The sequence below is a fragment of the Sarcophilus harrisii genome, chromosome 1 (genome assembly GCF_902635505.1).
Source record: "Sarcophilus harrisii chromosome 1, mSarHar1.11, whole genome shotgun sequence".
NCBI lineage: Eukaryota > Metazoa > Chordata > Mammalia > Dasyuromorphia > Dasyuridae > Sarcophilus > Sarcophilus harrisii.
In genome coordinates, this window is record NC_045426.1 from 606,461,750 (window position 1) to 606,479,996 (window position 18,247).

Consider the following 18,247-nt stretch of genomic DNA (forward strand, 5'->3'; position numbering starts at 1 on the left):
ACATAAACTCATCCAAGTCCAAAGAGACTTAGATTGTGTGTGTGTGTGTGTGTGTGTGTGTGTTTCATTAGACAGATGCTGGCAAGAAGTTGGATCTTTTCTGCATCTGCTCTCAAGTATTTGACTTCTTATTAAAGTTCTAATAACTTTCCTCTTTGCAATAATCCTTGAAAACTTTTACAAAATCTCCATTTTGCCTGGAGGTTCCTTTCTGGTTCCAAGGAATCCTAGACTAGACTGAACCTAAAAATCTCCATTGTAACCCTGGCCTCCTAGGGGTCCTTTAGATTGAACAAAGTCCAAGAGACTAGGCTTTTAGAGCCATCTGGGAAAGGATCCTTCAGTTTTGTCCTAAAGTACTAGGGATGGCTTCAGATCTGCTTTAGGAAAAAGAGAAGACCCTTTTATTCTAGATAGTACAGGCTACTTCTAAGATATTTCTTTTAGAGACAATTAAGACTTTCTCCAGAAGAATTAGAGTCATAGAATATTAGAAGTGAAAGGGACCATCGGGATTGTCTAACCAATACCCTCATTTTAGAGATGAGGTTAGTGAGGAGCAGCATTGATAAGTCATCAAAAAAAAAAAAAAAAAAAAAAAAAAAAACAGAAATAGAACCCAGATTCCTAGTCCACTGTTCTTTACTCTGGATCACTGGTAACAAACTGAGATAAAAACAGATCCCTGCCAACTGAATATTGATTTGAAAACCACAAACTAATATCATATGTATTGTGTTATCTTTTTACTTATTTTGTTAAATATTTATCAATTATATTTTAATTTAGTGGAGTGGGGCAGAGTTTTGATACTGTTTGCTGGTCAGATTGGCACCTCTGCTCAAAGCTATATGCTATGTCACTTGCTCCAATCTCTTCCCAAATTTATGGAACCAGCTAGACCTGAGGAACCAGAATACATGGTCATCTAAATGGGAAACCATCTTTCCCATCTCTAAATATATATCCCACACTACTTGAACTTCCTCCATTAGAGATGCATTCCTTTGAATTTAAAGGCATTGCAAGTTTCTTAAATCAGTTCCATGCTCATTATGATTCTAGAGCCAAAATAATAATTTTCCAAATTCTAAATCAGAATTAATTAACATTTTCTCTGTCATGGTTTTTGGAAGTCTGGTGAATCTCAGAATAATGTTTGTTGTCTAAATTCATAACAAAAAGCAATGCTACATTTTAAATTTAATATATTTTATTTTTCATCAATTATATAACATAATACATAACATAATTATATAACAATTTATATTTGTTTTTTGCAAAGTTTTGAATTACAAATTCTATCCTTCTTTCCCCTCTCCTTATCCCCTCCCTAAAATAGTAAGCAATTAAATAAAGGTTTTATACATGCAATATGTAAAACATTTTCATTTTAATTATTCTAACCAGGAGACAAATAATAATAAAAAAAAAGAATGAAAGAAAGTGAAAAATAACATGCTTCGTTCTATTTTCAAACAATAGCTGTTCCTTCTCTGGAGGCAGATTATTATCTTCATTATTCTTACTTTAGGATTGTCTTGGATCATTGCATTGCTAAGCATAGTTAAGTCATTCCCAATTCCTCATCAACAATATTTTTGTTACAGTATGCAATGTTCTTCTAGTTTGACTCATTTCACTCTGCATCAGTTCATTTAAATCTTTCTAGGTTTTCCTGAAATCATCCAGCTTATCATTTCTTATAGCACAGTACAATAGTTATACTACAACTTGTTTAGCCATTTCCCAATTGATGGACATCCTTTTGATTTCCAATTCTTAGCCACTACATAAAGAGCTGAAATATTACATTTTGACTAGAGATTGATGAAAATAAAGTAGGATTTTTTTTCTTATCCAAAGTCATGGATACCCTGAAATCTATCCACAGATTCTATAAGGAGTTTATAGACTTGAGGTCGAATAACCCTTGATCAAATGTGTTGCACACTTTCCTCTCAACAATACTATGAAGTAGGTATATACTATTATCTCTGCTTTGTAGAATATAACACAATCTCAGAGAATTGAAGTGATACCCAGCTAGTAAGTGACAAGGTTAGAACTAAAACCAGGGTAACCTTAATTCCCAAATTCAAATTTAAATGAAGTGTCCTTTTCATTACTATCATGACATTTTGGGAGGGGGGCAAAATTTTAGCAGTTAGCCAGAAGAATTACATGACTATCATCTTACACAATATATTTAGAAATAGAAATTAGATGTTCTGAAGAGTCAGATCACCCACAAGTTGACTGACTGGATTTTACTGAATATATATTAATTGGGGTTAGGACATTCACTTTGGAAATGGAACCTAGGATAGAATCCTATAGGGAAGCAAGGATCAGGAATGGGTTGAAGAACCAAAAGAGAGATCACACAGGTCTGAATACAAATTTTGCCTATTAATAAGGACAGCCTTGGAATCAACCACAGAAAAGCAATTGTCTTTCGCTTAGAGAATAGTAGAATTTCAAAGTTGGAAGGAACTTCTGAGGCTATCTAGTCCAATCCATACTAGAAAAGAATCCTCTCCTGAACAAGAGGTCATTCAGTCTTTTCTTGGAGACCAAGTGTAAGGGGAAACTCATATCTCTGTCTATAAATACTCCCTCTTTTGAGTTATTATCAATTTTATTTTTAAAATAATAAACTTTTTATTTCTCAAAATGCATGCAAAGATAGTTTTTTCAATATTCACTCTTGCTAAACCTTGTGATCCAAATTTTTCTCCCTCCCTCCTTCTTTCCCCCTCCGCTAAACAGCAAGTAATACAATGCAGATTAAACATGTGCAATTCTTTGAAGTATATTTCCACATTTATCATGTGCACAAGAAAAATCAAATAAAAAGGGGGAAATGAGAAAAAAAAAACAAGCAAGCAAACAACAAGAACAAAAAGGATGAAAATTCTATTTTGTGATCCACATTCAGTCCCCATAATCCTCTCTCTAGATGCAGATGGCTTTTCTCCATCACAGGGGTATAGGAATTGGCCTGAATCATCTCCTTGTTGAAAAGAGCCAAGTCCAGAACAATTGATCATCATATAATCTTGTTATTGGTGTGCACAATGTTCTCTTGGTTCTCCTCCTTTCATTTAGCATCATTTGATGTAAGTCTTTCCAGACCTTTCTGAAATAAGCCTGCTTATCATTTCGTATAGAACAATAATATCCCATTACATTCACCATAACTTATTCAGCCAATTCCCCAACTGATGGACATCCAGTTTCCAGTTCCTTGCCACTACAAAAATGGCTGCTACAAATATTTTTGCACATATGAGTCCTTTCCTCTCATTTGTGTTACTTTGTTTCCACTGAATAATCTCTTCGTGGATGACTACTCCTTTTTTTTTTTTTTTTTTTTTTGGTATAGTTTTTTTTTTTTTTTTAATAGCCTTTTATTTACAGGATATATACATGGGTAACTTTACAGCATTAACAATTGCCAAACCTCTTGTTCCAATTTTTCACCTCTTACCCCACCCCTCCCTAAATGGCAGGATGACCAGTAGATGTTAAATATATTAAAATATAACTTAGATACACAATAAGTATACATGACCAAACCGTTATTTTGCTGTACAAAAGAATCAGACTCTGAAATATTGTACAATTAGCTTGTGAAGGAAATCAAAAATGCGGTGTGCATAAATATAGGGATTGGAATTCAATGTAATGGTTTTAGTCATCTCCCAGAGTTCTTTTCTGGGTATAGCTAGTTCAGTTCATTACTGCTCCATTAGAAATGATTTGGTTGATCTCGTTTGCTGAGGATGGCCTGATCCATCAGAACTGGTCATCATCTAGTATTTTGTTGAAGTATATAATGATCTCCTGGTCCTGCTCATTTCACTCAGCATCAGTTCGTGTAAGTCTCTCCAGGCCTTTCTGAAATCATCCTGTTGGTCATTTCTTACAGAACAGTAATATTCCATAATTTTCATATACCACAATTTATTCAGCCATTCTCCAACTGATGGACATCCATTCAGTTTCCAGTTTCTAGCCACTACAAAAAGGGCTGCCACAAACATTCGTGCACATACAGGTCCCTTTCCCTTCTTTATAATCTCTTTGGGATATAATCCCAGGACTACTCCTTTTTTTGACTGGAGAGATACCATATTCACTTGGTTCCTCTCTTTCTCTGCTTCTCCCAAACCCCTCTATTCTCCCACAATGGAAAATCCTGGTTCTGTTCTTAGTTTTGTTCTTTACACTTTTCTCCTTTTATCCCAGATTTTCAACTCCTCCTTTTAGGATTTATATTTTCAGGTTATAGATCCCAGGACATGAAATAGATTCATTTTATTTATAAAAAGCCAAAACCAAAATTTATTTATACATTAATGTTGTAGACTAGATGCTGCCCCAGTCTCAGCTGCTTTATACTAGGCAGCACACATAGATACACATGCATAAAAGATGAAGGGAAAGTAGGCTGAGCAGCCTGGCTCAGGGCTCTTGGCTAGTCACCTGACTCAGGTAGGGTTCCAGAAACTACTTTTTATTTCATTTATTTTTCTCAATGGTATTTTACTTTCCGAAGTACACATAAAGATAGTTTTCAACATTATTTTTCTAAGATTTTGTGTTCCAAATGCTTTCTCTTTCTCTCCCTTACCTCCCCCTTCCCTAAGACAGCAACCAACCTGATCTAGGTTATACAGGGTACAATACTTTTAAACATTTTTCCATATTTGTCATGTTAAGCAAGGCAAATCAGACCAAAAAGGGAAAGAGCACAAGAAAGCAAAAGTAAGCAAACAAACAAAAACGTGAAAAAACTATGTTTTAGTCCACATTCCGTCTCCATAGTTCTCTCTCTGGATGAGGGTGGCATTTTCCATATCAAGTCTATTAGAATTGTCTTGGATCACTGCTTGCTTATAAGAGCCAAGTCCATCACAGTTGACCATCACATAATCTTGCTCATATTGTACACAATGTTCTCCTGGTTCTGTCTCAGCATCAGTTCATGTACATCTTTCCAGGCTTTTCTGAAATTAGTCCAGCAGATCTTCTATTTCCAAAGTAAATACTTTTTTTTTTCTTTTTAAATTTTCTTTATTGAGCATGAACCCAAGATTTATTTAGTTTTTTACAATTCTGATACTCAAAATGAAAATTTCAATTTGCAAGAATTTATCCTCTGTCTTTCCCAAATCCACACCCTCAATGGAAAAAGAAAAGAAACTGTACCTAATCAATGTGGATAATCAAGGCTAAAAATGCCCCCATGAACTCTTTATAAAAGTGGGTATGTGTCCCTCCTATTGCATTGTTAATCTATCACCACAATTTCAGGATATAGGTAACAAGGTGTGTCATGAGTGTTTTCCCTCAAGACGGCCTTTTGCTGTCCTTTCAGAGGGTGGCTGGGGAACTTGACATAGCATGATGATCTGGACTCTTGGGTAGACTGCAGATAGGTCCCTAGTCCATCCAGCAATTCTGGGGAGTACAGTGGTGATGGGCTACATGGGGAACTATATGGGTACTCCCCAGTGTCTCTCTAGGGAATTGAAAAGTAAAGCAACCTGATAGAGGATCCTGGGAGCTGAGAATAGGAATGATCTGGAGAGAGAAAGATTGCTTATTTTCAGAGGGCTGCCCTCTAACTCTGACCTCAGTCTTCCTTTGCCTGGATTTCCAGAATCTGATGCAGGGTTTGGGTGTATTTATATAAAGCATTCATGGCACTGGTCATGATATCTAGCCTGGTATGCAATGTGTTGACTTTATGACGCAGCATGGCCAGCTCTGAAGATTCCTGGTGGGAGCTTGAAGCAGCACTAAGTCTGCCCTCTGGACACGGTCTCTTGGTGCTGGATGAGGTGTTTGGTGAATCCAGAGGAAGCTGCCTCTTGTGACTGGAGCTGTGTACTTCCTGGGAATCCTCCAGATGGATGATGTTCTCAGTGACGAGGCTGGGATGCAAATCACCTTCTTCCTCACTATAGCAGACATCTTCCTCTTCTTCCCTTGTTTGATATCTGGAGCCACTGGGGCAACAGACTTCAGCCAGGGGTAATGGACTATCTGCCTCCACGTTGACCTTGAACTCCTGATCCCCAATGTCTTGCTCATTTTCCCTGGAGTTGCTCAGTGGGTCCTTGAAAAGGCTGGCTCCCAGCTCTACAGACACTTCCCAGGCAGGCTCACTGTATTGAGGATGCAATTGAATTTTGCCAGTTACTGGGAACTTCTTTCCAGCTCTCCTGCTCTTGCTGGCCCACCTGGGAACATTGCACTGTCTGGGTCTCATGGCAGACAGGGAGATTTCTACAGGTAGCAGGATGTAATGGATTCTGGCTGTATCTCCAGACTCTAAAACCTGTGCTTCTGGTAGGCCTATAGAACAGGACAAGAAAAGATAAGATTGAATGGGACTGAATTGAATGAACTCTGGTAGTTCTTCACTCTGAAATGCCTGTGGCCCTCTAGGGAGGATTACAAGTCAAAAGGATTTAGGCTGCTTCTTCCAGTATTTATAGTGGGAAGAAGGCCCTCCCCTTCCTTGAGTTATCACCTAGCTCTAGGAAGGGAGTTCTCAGGTGCTGGAGATTTGAACTCCTGGAAGTGTGAACTCTTCTTTCAAGGTATAGGTCTGATGTAGGAGGGAAGAAGAGTTGGTTGAAAGGTGGCTTGCTGACAACTCAAAACTAAGGAAACTAAGTCACAGGGAGATCCTACCTGCTGGAGGTGTGAACTCTGAATACTTCCAGTGACCTGCATTGTAGCGGGAAGGCATCTTGAAGGATTTAGAAGTCAATTTGTTCACTGATCTGGAAATAGAGTTTGGAGTCCTGACTTCAGGGACCTACAGAAACTAAATCTACAAGTGTTGAACTGGATCATGTTTTGTTGTTAGCTCCAAAATATGCCACCCTTTTGGGAGTTCTACATATCGAAAACCAAAGCCTATATTTTTTAAATAGAATCACACTACCACTCTCTATGTTGGTGGTGCCTAAGTTTATCTGTAATTCAGACTCTCTTCTGGGTTCCAAATGCACATCTGAGTTTGCCTACAAAATACATTTCCATGGCTATTCTAAGTCTATTGAGCTTTAGTACTGTAATGGTTTTATCAGGTTCCATGCTCTGAAGCCTTCTAATCTCATCAGATGTTAATGATACCCCTACACAAAATCTTAAGGGCCAATAAGAGTGAGGTCAGGGGCAAGTTGTATACTGTTTTAATGAGACTGAATCTTGAAGATTCTTCTTAGTTCTGGGCATGATGTTTTTAGAAAGGACATTTTCAAGCTAAACAATGTCAAGAAAATAGCAGCCAGAAATCTGAGAAAAACAGGTTTTTGCCATTCAATCAAAGTTTAGTTTAGAGAAGAGAGGATTAAAGGTGGGAATATTGTAGGCATCAGATTGTCCTGTTTAGGCTCCAAAATGCAAAATTGGAAGCAATAGCTTGAAACTTTAGATAGGCAAATTTCAGCTTTTTTTTTTTAAAGGAAAAAAGAAAACTCTAACATTTAATGTTGTCCCTGAAGTAAAACCCTCCCCCCACCCCCACTACTAGCAGAGACTTTTGGGGGCAAGTTGTGGAAGAAATCTAGCAATACTTTGCATCAGATACCCTCTGAGATCTCTTCCAACTCTGAAGTTTTGTGATATTAAACTTCTATTTTTAGAATTCTTCTTATTCCCTGCTTGGGGTAAAATGGGCTTCCAAATAATTTGAGGAATATATGCTGGAAAACTGAAGCTAGAGAGAACTAGTGCTAGGTGCCTAGAAATCAGATGTAACGGCATTAGAAACCCATCTATTAGTAGTGTGGGTCACCTAAGCCATAGTAATACCCTCAGTTGCTGTGTTTCCTGTGTGACCTTAGGAGTTCATAATCCATCTGTAAACTTGAAAGAGAACCTTGCCAGTTCTTCATTTATATTGAATGGATGCTGAGAAATATCTCAGCAATCTGAGAAGGAATACCTTGTCCAAAAACTTCTTGATCTATGGAAGGCATAGGGTTGAAGGAGAAGAGCAATGTAGGACTTCTAGTAAATTATTCATTTATTCATTCATTAATTCATTAACTACATCTTGAGTACTTCCTTTGTATTAAATGTTTTGCTAAGTGCTTTGAGAATATAAAGGTGAGAACTCTATGGCACAGATCTTCAAAGAAATATCATTTTGTGTGTGTGGCTCCTCAGAAACACTCCCAGAGTCATAGAAGTTTAGACTTGCATTTTTTTGAGTGTAGGAATCTTCTCCTGTTTAACATTTCTCCCCTACATAGAGCCTCAACTCTTCTGTAATTCGTGGTTTTAAAGAATTGACAAGCAAACAAAAACAGAAACCAAGGGAAACATCTAAATATGAAAAAACCAAAAAGTTTATGTAGAGGGCAGTTACACTGCATGGGGAGAAAAAGAATAGTGTTTTTGTTGTTTGTTTGTTTGTTTGTTTTTCAGGTGGCTGGAAAATAGATACTGGAATTATGTTCAGTAGTCTTCACTTAGTGGAGTGAGAGCCTAAAGTTCAAAATCAATAATAAATTTGCATTGACGTAAATCTCTGCTAGTAGAACTTGGGGCATGTTTGTGTGAAAGTGACTTGTACTAGGAGACTTGCCCAGGTTCTCAGGTACTTGTCAATAGGAGGACATGAACTCAGTGCTTTCTGATTCCAAGGCTATATCTTTATCCATTAATCTATCTAGTTAAAAGGAATATTAGAGTGAGCTGAGAGGGAGAAAGCAGCTCTACAAAAGAAGAGATTCCTTAAAAAAAAGAGAGAGAGAGAGAGAGAGAGAGAGAGAGAGAGAGAGAGAGAGAGAGAGAGAGAGAGAGATGTTTTCATGAGCCTCCTGAATTTACCTACTTCCACTAGCATCCTGCTACGAGGGGTGGGGCTTCAGACACCACTTTTAGCACTATTGAATGGCATCTTTCTGATTTACTTCCAGCCATCTGCTCTCTGCAGAAGAAAAGGCTCCCCCAACAATGGTCGCTATGATTTTGACATAGAGAGCAACACAGAGAACCAAATACAGTGAATCTAAAAATGATGTGCTACGTGTCCGAGACTGGTCCAGTTTTACAGATGCCTTTGTGTTTGCATCAGTACTGGCCAGCCTGGAGTTACCAGGGACAGGAGGAGTCAGAGCTCATCATTCTTGGAAAATCCAAATCAGTCGTGGAAAATTCTTTGGACGCTGGGGAAAGATTTAGAAATTGGGAGGGGAAAGCTAATTGTCAGGGCCCACTCCCGTGGGGTCTGAGCTATTAATGAAGCTGTTTCCCAACACACTTAGCCAAGTGACACAGTGCATATAGCCAGAATTGCTTTGGTCTATGTGTAGTTTTCTCTGTTTTGTTTTCCAAACAGTAGGTACTTAGGAGTCTTTCTAAGTTCTTGGAGCATTGTTAGAATCTAAATGTCTCAGCTGGACAGAACTTAAAAATCAGCTAGATTAGAAGTTCTGTGTGTGTGTGTGTGTGTGTGTGTGTGTGTGCATTCTGGATACTTTTTCCATGCTAGTGAAATATATACTTCATATACATATATATATATATATATATATATATATGCACACACATGTATATCAGAGCAAGGAGCAAGGTTTTTTAAATGCACAAAATAAAATGCAAAGGATTACAAAAAAATGTGATATTAAAATGTAATTATTAAAATTTATTTTAAAAAACAAAGTTTATAGATCTCAGGCTAAGGACTGTTGATCTAATCTGACCATTTCATTTGAAAAAAGGAGTACTTATACTTAGATCTTGCCCAAAATCATGTCAGAGCTGGGTCTCAAACCCAGGCTCTCTGATTATGAGCCTATTCTTTCCCTAACATATACTATGATGGCCACCAGACCTCTGAGGCAGCTCTAACAGCAATTTAAGATTTGTTTTTTATTTAGTGTTAGCTGCAAATCAGCAATGCTGATGAAAGAGTTTGTGAATCTTGATCTGAATATGGTAATGCATACAATTTTGGTAATATCAAGTCCTCTGATATTTAAAACATTTTATAACTTGGCTATTTCCTCTTGTTGAGTCATTTTAATACTATCCAATCTTGGTAATTTCATTTTGAATTTTTCTTGGCAAGGATACTGGAGTATTTTGCTATTTCCTTGTCAAACTCATTTTACAGAAGAGGAAACTGAGTCAAATAGGGTTGAATGACTTGCTTAGGGTCACACAACTAGTAAGTATCTGAAGCCAGATTTGAACACATGAAGATGAATGCATCTTCCTGATTCCCAGACCAGAACTCTATCAGTTGCACCATCTAGCTGTTTCTAGCCCCTTCTAGTTGCTTATACCTCTTCAAGAATTCCATGCTCTAGCTACCACTGGCCTCCTTGTTATTTTTACACATGGTTATCTCCTGCCTTCATGCATTAGCACTGACTGTCTCCTGTGCCTGGAATGCTCAGCCCTAATCTTATTATTTTCTTTTCCTCTCTGAGATTATCTTCCATTTACTCTAGATATATCTTGAATGTACATGGTTATTTTTATTTTATCTTTTCCTGTTCAAAAGTGAGTACAAGCTTTGTGTTTTTGCCTTTCAACCGATCCCTAAAGCTTAACAGTGCCTTGAACATAGTAAATACCTCATAAATGCTTGTTGACTGACTGACAGGGTTTTCAAAAAGGGATCTGAAAAATCAAACTCCTGGTCACATAGATGGATTCCTTCTATGTAACCCCTTAATAAGTTTTACATGCTTCCAATGATGAGAAACTCATTATCTCACGAGATGGCTCTTTGTATTTAGGAATAACTGTTGTTGTGGGTAGAATTTAGGTAGGGCTTGGGGTCAGGAATAGATAGATTTGAATCCCCCCTCAGATACTTGTTCATTGTTCAACTCGAGGCAACTTGATTGAGGCTTAATGATCTCATCTATAAAATGGTGTTGAGAGTAAAGTACTTTGTATGTCTTAGCTTGCTATGTAAATATAAGCTCTGTAATTTAACTTTTCTGTGTCTATTTCTTCAACTATAAAACTGGGATAATAAATATTTGCTTAAGTCAAATTCAAAGTTAATTTCACCAGGTTATTAGGAAGCTAATATGACATAAGAGATAAAGTTAAAAAAAAAAAAAGGCAAGCATTATTATTGTCACCATTCTCTCAGCTTTATAGGATCACAATTTAGAACTGTGAGGGACCTTAGGAACCCCTTTCTCCATTCCCTTCATTTATAGATGAAGGAATTAAGGCAAAGGGAGATCAGGGAACTCGGAAGCTGAACGGCTAGTAAATATCAGATTTGTCTTTGAATTCAGGTCTTCCTGAGTCCTACTCTAATATTTAATTTTTTTTCCACCATCTAGTTGCCTCCATCAATTTGATGCATATTGGCAACATATGTCAAAGGAAACACTGGTTTCTTTAATTAGGGCCTGTTCTACAGGGCACTGTAATCAGAGAGCAAATTCAGATTCACTAAACTCTGTAGCTAACCTGATATGCCAAGATAGACTAGTGATTCTTTTCTTTAAATTTGTGGTGGGTTCCAATGGCTTCAACAACCACTACCACCAGTAATAACAAATAAATCAATATGACATATTAAGGTTTACAGAATTCTCTACATAGGTCGTCTTATATGGATGAAAGTATAACAGATATTATTATTCCCATTTTACAGAAGAGTAAACTAAGACTAAGAGACATTAAGTGACTTATTCAATGTGGCAGTTAGTACATATCAGAGATGGTTTTGAACCTACATCTATTAGTCTAAGTGTGTGTGTATGTGTGTGTGTGTGTGTGTGTGTGAGATTGAGAGAGAGAGAGAGAGAGAGAGATTTAGGTACAAAAGAACAACCTTCAGATATTCTGGAAGGATTTTTTGAGAGTATTTGTGGTAAGCTGAAAACTTTGTAGATATTCAGAATCCCAATCTGGCTCCTGTTTCTTTGCTATTCCCATAAAAATGGCTGCATAAAATAGATTTAGTAAAACAAATATAAACACTGGGAAATGAATGTGGACTACTTGCATTTTTGTTTTTCTTCCCAGGTTATTTTTACCTTCTAAATCAAATTTTTCTTGTGCAACAAGAGAACTATACAGATCTAGAGACATATATTGTATCTAAGATATACATTTAACATGTTTAACATGTATGAGACTGTCTGCAATCTAGGGGAGAGAGTGGGGGAGGGAAGGGAAAAATTGGAACAGAAGTGAGTGCAAGGGACAATGTTGCAAAAATTACCCATGCATATGTTCTGTTAATAAAAAGCTATAATAAAAAAATAAAATCTCAAAAAAGATATACAGACCCAAACTTCAGTAGTGGTTTTAAATTAATAATGATAAAAATATTACAGGGTTTTTCAGGAAACTCATACTTATCACCATCTCTTTTTCATAGATTTCATTTGTACCTTTGTAAGTATAGTGGTACAGGGGCAGGATGCATATTGGTCAGGGTGGTTCCCTGATCAATTTGTTGAGCTTACAGTGTGTGAACCTTTGGTCAAAGGCATCTAAAGAGCATCTGCTATTGGGTAGTTGGCATGCTCACTAGCATCTTTGTTGAGAAGACGGGGACTCCTGATAGGTTTTTAGTAACTGCTACCTTGTCATGCCACAGAGATAATTTGATTGCCTTGGCTAGGGAAAATGGACTTTCATAAGTCCTAAGGTCCTGGCTTTTTTTGTAGGAGTTCAAAGATCCCATGGTATTTTCAAAAAGAATAAAGACTGTCCCTAACATTCTTATCCAAAATTTCAAAGACTTGGCAGAAAACCTTGGGAAAAACTGAAGCCTCCACTTAGTCTAATGCGGTGTTAGTCATCCTAATAAACATTATCTTTTAAAAAAAGAGAAAGAAATGAAAAAAGAAACCCAAACTGAGACCACAACATTTTTGGTAAAAAAACAAACTAAACAAATAAAATCAATTTCCCAGCCCACATATTCCCCAAACTCCCAAACTCCATCAATTCAACTTCAAGAGTTGGCAAAGACTGAATTCACCCCAGATTTATTTATTTGCTTTAATAACAAAGCATGCCATGAAGATTAGCATTATGTACTCCATATTTATTATTGTTTCTATCACCTTGCAATGGAAATTATGATGGTGTTGATGGCCATAATATAAAGTTGCTTGGTTTATTTTGATATTTGTGAGTAGTTCTTTCTTTTTTGTTGTTGAAATTCTTTAGTATAATATCTGATGAACAGTTCCTGGATGAAAAGACAAATATGGCCATTTTCTTCATCATCTTCTCTTAATTTCTGATAAAAATATATTAAAAATATTTGGGGAAAGAAATAGTAAAAGAAAAAAATCATTACTTCTGGATCATGTAGCTTTTCTGCTTTTTTTCCCCTGGAAATTTGTATTTCCACTTTCATATTAGATACTTTAAATTGGATGTCCCATAGATAAATCAAAATCAGCATGCCCAAAACAAAATTCATGCTCCTTCTCCTCAACCCTAGTCCTCTTATAAACTTCCCTTTACTGCCTAAAGCCTCACCATCTTCCCAACTTGCAACCTGGGTGTCATCATTCACTTCTCTCACCTTCCTTATCCAATCTGTTCCAGATTTTGTCAATTTTACTTTCAAAACATCTCTCATAACAGCAAAATACTTTATTTCTTTTCTCTCTCCTGATATTGCCATTATCTTGGTGAAGGTTTTCATCATCTCACAATTGGACTATTATAGCAATTGTGTCAAGTCTCTTCCCATTCCAGTCCATCCTAATCTAGCTATCAAATTATTCTTCTCAAAGTTCAGGATACTGCACTTTTTAAGGGTCAGCTAGGTGACACAGTAAATAGAGTGTTGGATTGGAAGTCAGATCTTATTTCAAATGCAACCTCAGACTCTTGTCAGCTGTGTGATCCTGGGCAAGTCATTTAACTATACTTGTCTCAGTTTCCTCATTTTTAAAATGGATTAAAGAAGGAAATGGCTAAACCACTTCAGGATCTATGCCAAGAAAACTCCAAATGGGATCGTGATGAATCAATGACAACAAAAAGTACTGATAATATCATCCCTCCACTCAATAAACTCCAATGACTCTCTATCAACTCTTAGATCAAATATAAAATCCTCTATTTGACATTTAAAGTCATTCACAATATGGTCACTCCTTTCTTTCTAGCCTTCTTTTTATTTTACTTCCCTCAATATTCTGCATTCTATTGACACTTCCTTGATTCTTCTTCTTCCAATAGGGCATTCCATTATTCCTAACTCTTGGCCCTCCTGCCTAGAATGCTCTCCCTCTTCATGTCTCCTTCTTAGTTAGTTAGTTGTGTCTAATTCTTTTTCACCCTATTAGGGTTTTCTTGGCAAAGACACTGGAATGGTTTGTTCCTTTCTTCTCCAGCCCATTTTACACATGAGGAAACAGAGGCAAAAAGAGTTAAGTAATTTATTTAAAGTCATAAAGCTAGTGAGTGTCTAAAGCCAGATTTGAACTTATAAAGACTTATAAGTCTTCCCAACTTCAGGCTCAACTTTTTATCCACTACACTATCTAACTTCTGTCTGTCTCTCTCTATCTTTGTCTCTCTCTTCAGCTCCATCTCATCTCTTAGTTATCTACAAGGGTCAGTATATGCATCTAATTCTATGGGATATATTTGATCTTCCTAGTTATTTATGCTCCCTCCTTTTCCAATTATCCTGTGCACACTTATTTATCAATTATATCCCTTCAATAGAGCATCACTGTGGGACTGTAAGTACTATAAGAAGTAAAAGACAGGTCCTGGCTTCAGAGAGCTTAAAATCTAAAGAAGTTTGATACTTGCTACCTAGGTGAACCAGTGCCAATCACTCTTTGGGGCCAAATTTCCTCATCTCTCAAAGGAGAGGAGATGAACTGGAACAAGTGTTCTGAATCTTGTTTGTATCTTGCTTTTCTTTGACAGTCTGGTGAAACTTGTGGACCCCTTATCAGAATAATGTTAAATGCTTGACACGAAATACAAAGGATTACAAAGGAAATGAATTATGCTGAAGTAGTTATAAAAATGAAAAATAAAACAAATTCTTGGATCCCAGATTAATAATGTCTAGATTAGATAATCTCCATGGTCCATCCAAAGTGTGTATCTATGATTTTTATGACTACAAAGCTAGTTTGATTTTCATTACACCACCCTTCAAGTTTACTAATCTCTGATTAACTAAGGTATGCCAAAGGATGAGTAACTGACAATGATTTAATGTGTAAAAGGAGTCAAGGCATTAATCCAAGGGGATGAGCCTCTACTAAGTGAGAATTTGAAGCTTGGTGACTGACCAAAGTGGGTAGTGATTTATGAGTGGAGAGGCCTTATATTTATACCTTTCTGATGGGATGTAGATAGTCAAGTCAGCAGACTCAGAAAGTTGGCCTTGACCAAGAGAGAATTAGTGGGTAAAATCAATCAGTCAATCAATCAATAAACACAAGAACTTCAGAAAGGATTTTACTGTTCTTTCAGGTCACTTTTTTTTTCTTTACTAGCAGGCAGGGCTTACAAAGTTGAATTTTTGGACTTCCAACCAATTTACCTATTTATTTTTAAAAGGGATTTCTTTCTTATCCATGATTCTATAAATATCCTTTCTATGTACTCTATAGCACCTGTTTCTTTCCTGGGTACCTTAGTGTAACTGGGGTTGCTGAAGTCTTAGCTATATAAGCCCTGTTATGACTACCCATCTCTTATTACCTCATTTATTCCCTGAAACGTGAGAGATTACAGACATATTTGCTGAGCTTTGGGAGTTCTCCTTCAAAATAAACTCTAACAAAGTTTTATTCTTGCCTTTTAAGTAAGTACTAAACACACATGCTTTTATGTTATTTTTTAAAATCAGTTACTCATAAATGAAAATAGCAAAATCTGGAGAAACTTTAGAATCAAGCTACAAACTTTTAGACAATAAGATATTTGAGAATTGTTCAGTCTGGAGAAGAGAAGGCTGAGATCTGGTTTGATAATAATCTTCAGCTATATGAAGTGGATATTCCAGTCCCAATTTCAAAAAAGTTGCTAAATGGGGGAATATTATGTATTTTTTTCTGGTAGAAATACAGGCAATATTTTCTTTTTTTTCTTTTTAAAAAATTTCTTTATTTTAAATTTATAGATTAAAACATTTCTATAACATATATTTACAAAGATGATTGTACATGACAGTGCAACTCTGTTATGTATAACTTGCTTTCCTTTTTCTTTTTAAAATTATTATTAAATATTTTTATTTTCAAAACATATGCATGGATAATTTTTCAACATTGATCATTGCATAGCCTTGTGTTCCAAATTTTCCCCTCCTTCCCCTCACTCCCTCCCCTACATGGCAAGTAATCCAATATATGTTATGCATGCTAAAATATGTTTTTAACCCAATATATGTATACATATTTGTACAATTACCTTGCTGCATAAGAAAGATAAGATCAAAAAGGAAAGAAGATGAATAAGAAAACAAAATACAAAGAATAACAAAAAAAGTGAGAATGCTACGTTAAGGCAATATTTTCTAAGCAAGAGAATGTACAAAGTAGATGCTGAAGGAATTAAAAATCACAACATATGATATGATTTGAAGAAACTGGAGATATTTATTCTGGAGAAGAGAAATTTCATAGAAGTTCATAGAAATGTACAGATGCTTACCTGCTATAGAATGTATTGTAGAATGGATTTCTATTTAAGCATGAGTTAGAATAAATGATCCATGGGATTCTGTTTATTCCCCCAGATTCGAGGATTCTATCTTTTATTTCTACATGAAATAAGTGATTACTATAATTCTCCTCCCATGACCTGAAATCTCTCACATCTTACACAGTATCTATATATATGTTCTACCTTTGATCAAGTTTACATTTAGTATAAGATAACAGGTGAAGTGGCATGTAGAGTAGAATAATGGCTTTGGAATTAAGCAAGACCTGGATTTTACTCTTATTTCTTATACTTAAAGGGTATGTGACCATGACCAGAATGGTTTTCTTCCTCTCTGAACTTCAGTTTCCTCATCTCTAAAATGGAGATAATACTTATAATGTCTATCTCATGGGGTTGTCTGAGGCTCAATTCAATAAAACATAAATTTATTAAGAACCTACTATGTGCTGAGTACTGCGAATACTAAGTCAAAAACAAAATTATCTCTATTTCCAAGAAATTTATACTCTACAGGAGTATTCAGCATATACACAGGTCAGTAAATGCAAAATACTCATGAATTAAATCCAAAGTGATTCCATTGGTGGTTTATAACAACTGAAAACCAGGAAGGACATCCTGGAGGTAGCCCTTGAAATGAGCCTTGATGAGAGTTCTAATGAAATAACGTTTTTGAGGCATTTTGTCTGTTGCAAAATATTAAGGAGATGCCAGTGATCACTGGTATTTTTTTTCAGGGGCACTGTGGGATCATTTGACTTGTTCAGTATGGCTTGAAGTCAATAATATATGTTAAGTTGTCTGAAGTGCTTCTGGGCTCTATGTTTCTAGGTTTGCTGAGACACCTAATGTAAAAAGCAGGAAACAAGATGAAGACTTTTCAATGCAAGATCTGGTTTTGTTTGCTTCCAGCTTTGGGGGTACTTGTTGATTTTTCCAGCTATGTTGAAGGTCAAGGTAATTGAAATTTTTATTATATTTCTTATTGTCAACTGAATTCTACCTCCTCCAATCATATACCTACCCATGCTTGTCCTACTGTTTTATTTGCCAAACTCTGTTTATCTGTATTAAGCATCAGCTGTTTCTTCTTGGATGTCATTCGCACAATTGAAATATGTCCTATTCATCAATGGGAACTGGGTAAAACAGCTTTTTACATATAAACTGCCTTTGTAGTGAATGCAACCCAAGCCAAAAAGGAAGGCAACTAATAAAACTAATGTTGCTAGTTATTAGTTAATGTGTAAACTGTTTTATAGTATGTAACTAGTAAGTAACACAATGTATAACCAGTTACACTAGTTAATGTGTAAATGAAACAGTAGTTACATTTTGCTGAGCTGCTTTGGATTAGTGGTGAGATTTTAAACTTGAAGTTGCTGCTAAAAACATGAGTGTGTTCCAGGTATGAAAGAAACTCTGCTTGAATACATGGAGGTGAGAGAGGACTGACAAAATTAGGCAATCATCAGTAGTCTTGTTTGTCTAGGATATAAAATGTGTGAGACAGATGGCTATAAAGTTAGCCTAAAAAATCAGATTGAAAATCATGGAAGAGCTT

General features: G+C 36.2%; 2 protein-coding genes across 3 annotated transcripts in view; one reads left to right on the top strand and one right to left on the bottom strand.

Annotated features, from left to right (window-relative positions):
- COL14A1 (collagen type XIV alpha 1 chain) overlaps positions 1-18,247 on the top strand; it is a 249,753-nt gene that overhangs the window by 1,870 nt on the left and 229,636 nt on the right. For both annotated transcript variants that reach the window (XM_031947145.1, XM_031947146.1), the window contains exon 2: positions 17,515-17,640. In XM_031947145.1, the coding sequence (XP_031803005.1) occupies positions 17,553-17,640 (88 nt within the window). In that variant the 5' untranslated portion in view covers positions 17,515-17,552. The remainder of the gene's footprint in view (positions 1-17,514; positions 17,641-18,247) is intronic.
- Positions 5,505-6,769, bottom strand: LOC111719125. The gene is made up of 2 exons (XM_031947235.1): positions 6,712-6,769; positions 5,505-6,462 (listed from the first exon to the last, which is right to left on the bottom strand). The coding sequence occupies exons 1-2, from the start codon at positions 6,767-6,769 to the stop codon at positions 5,645-5,647; spliced, it is 876 nt and encodes a 291-aa protein (XP_031803095.1). The 3' UTR covers positions 5,505-5,644.